The sequence below is a fragment of the Camelina sativa genome, unplaced genomic scaffold (assembly GCF_000633955.1).
Source record: "Camelina sativa cultivar DH55 unplaced genomic scaffold, Cs unpScaffold04143, whole genome shotgun sequence".
Taxonomy (NCBI): domain Eukaryota; kingdom Viridiplantae; phylum Streptophyta; class Magnoliopsida; order Brassicales; family Brassicaceae; genus Camelina; species Camelina sativa.
In genome coordinates, this window is record NW_010925237.1 from 1 (window position 1) to 683 (window position 683).

The 683-nt window shown below is 47.4% G+C and overlaps 1 protein-coding gene across 1 annotated transcript; it reads right to left on the reverse strand.

The window, feature by feature from the left end:
- Positions 1-6: 6 nt before the first annotated feature.
- LOC109131743 (protein SPIRRIG-like) lies at positions 7-677 on the reverse strand (the record flags this gene model as incomplete). Its single annotated transcript, XM_019242918.1, has 1 exon — positions 7-677. A coding segment is annotated over one exon (671 nt), but the record flags the coding sequence as incomplete, so codon positions are not given.
- Positions 678-683: the final 6 nt, after the last annotated feature.

Sequence of the window (683 nt, forward strand, 5' to 3'; positions counted from 1 at the left end):
GGTTGCTTATGGAATTTCAACACCTTGTGTAGAATCAACTTGTACTCTGGCACTTGATCACCCAAATTCAGACCTCCTGTTCTGTTGCTACTACTTGTTTTGCTCTCGGCACTCACCGGATCAGTACAATGTATCATCCGCCATACTTTAACTGCTCCACTCTGATGACCAGTTACATACCAGCTTGTTTCAAGCCAGTCGGAAGATGTTGAGCCTGTTACTGATAATACCGAATCAGATGGTAACTGTGAGGTGTTAGCCACAGCAAGGCAATCACCGTTGATGCTCCAAACCGCAAGGACAGTTCCAGCCGCGGTTGCAATTTCCCCAGTAAGGTCGTTTATGTAGATTGCTGAAATGGGAACTGGGAAGTCAGGAAGCTGCCTCACAAAACTCAATGAACTGAGATCCCATATGATGACTGTACAGTCATCTGACCCGCTTGCAATCATCATGTACGGTTGGCTTACACGTAGACATGTAACTTTAGCTGTGTGGGCACATAGGGCTTTCTCTAATCGTAAACGCCGGGAACCACGGGGACCATCCTTGCTTACTCTCCACACGCACACTAAACCATCCTCTGCTCCAGTGACCACAATGCGCCCATCGTGACTAACACCAGCACACTGGATCTGGTTGCTTTCATGGAGATTTTCATGGGTTGATAGCAGTTTGTCCTG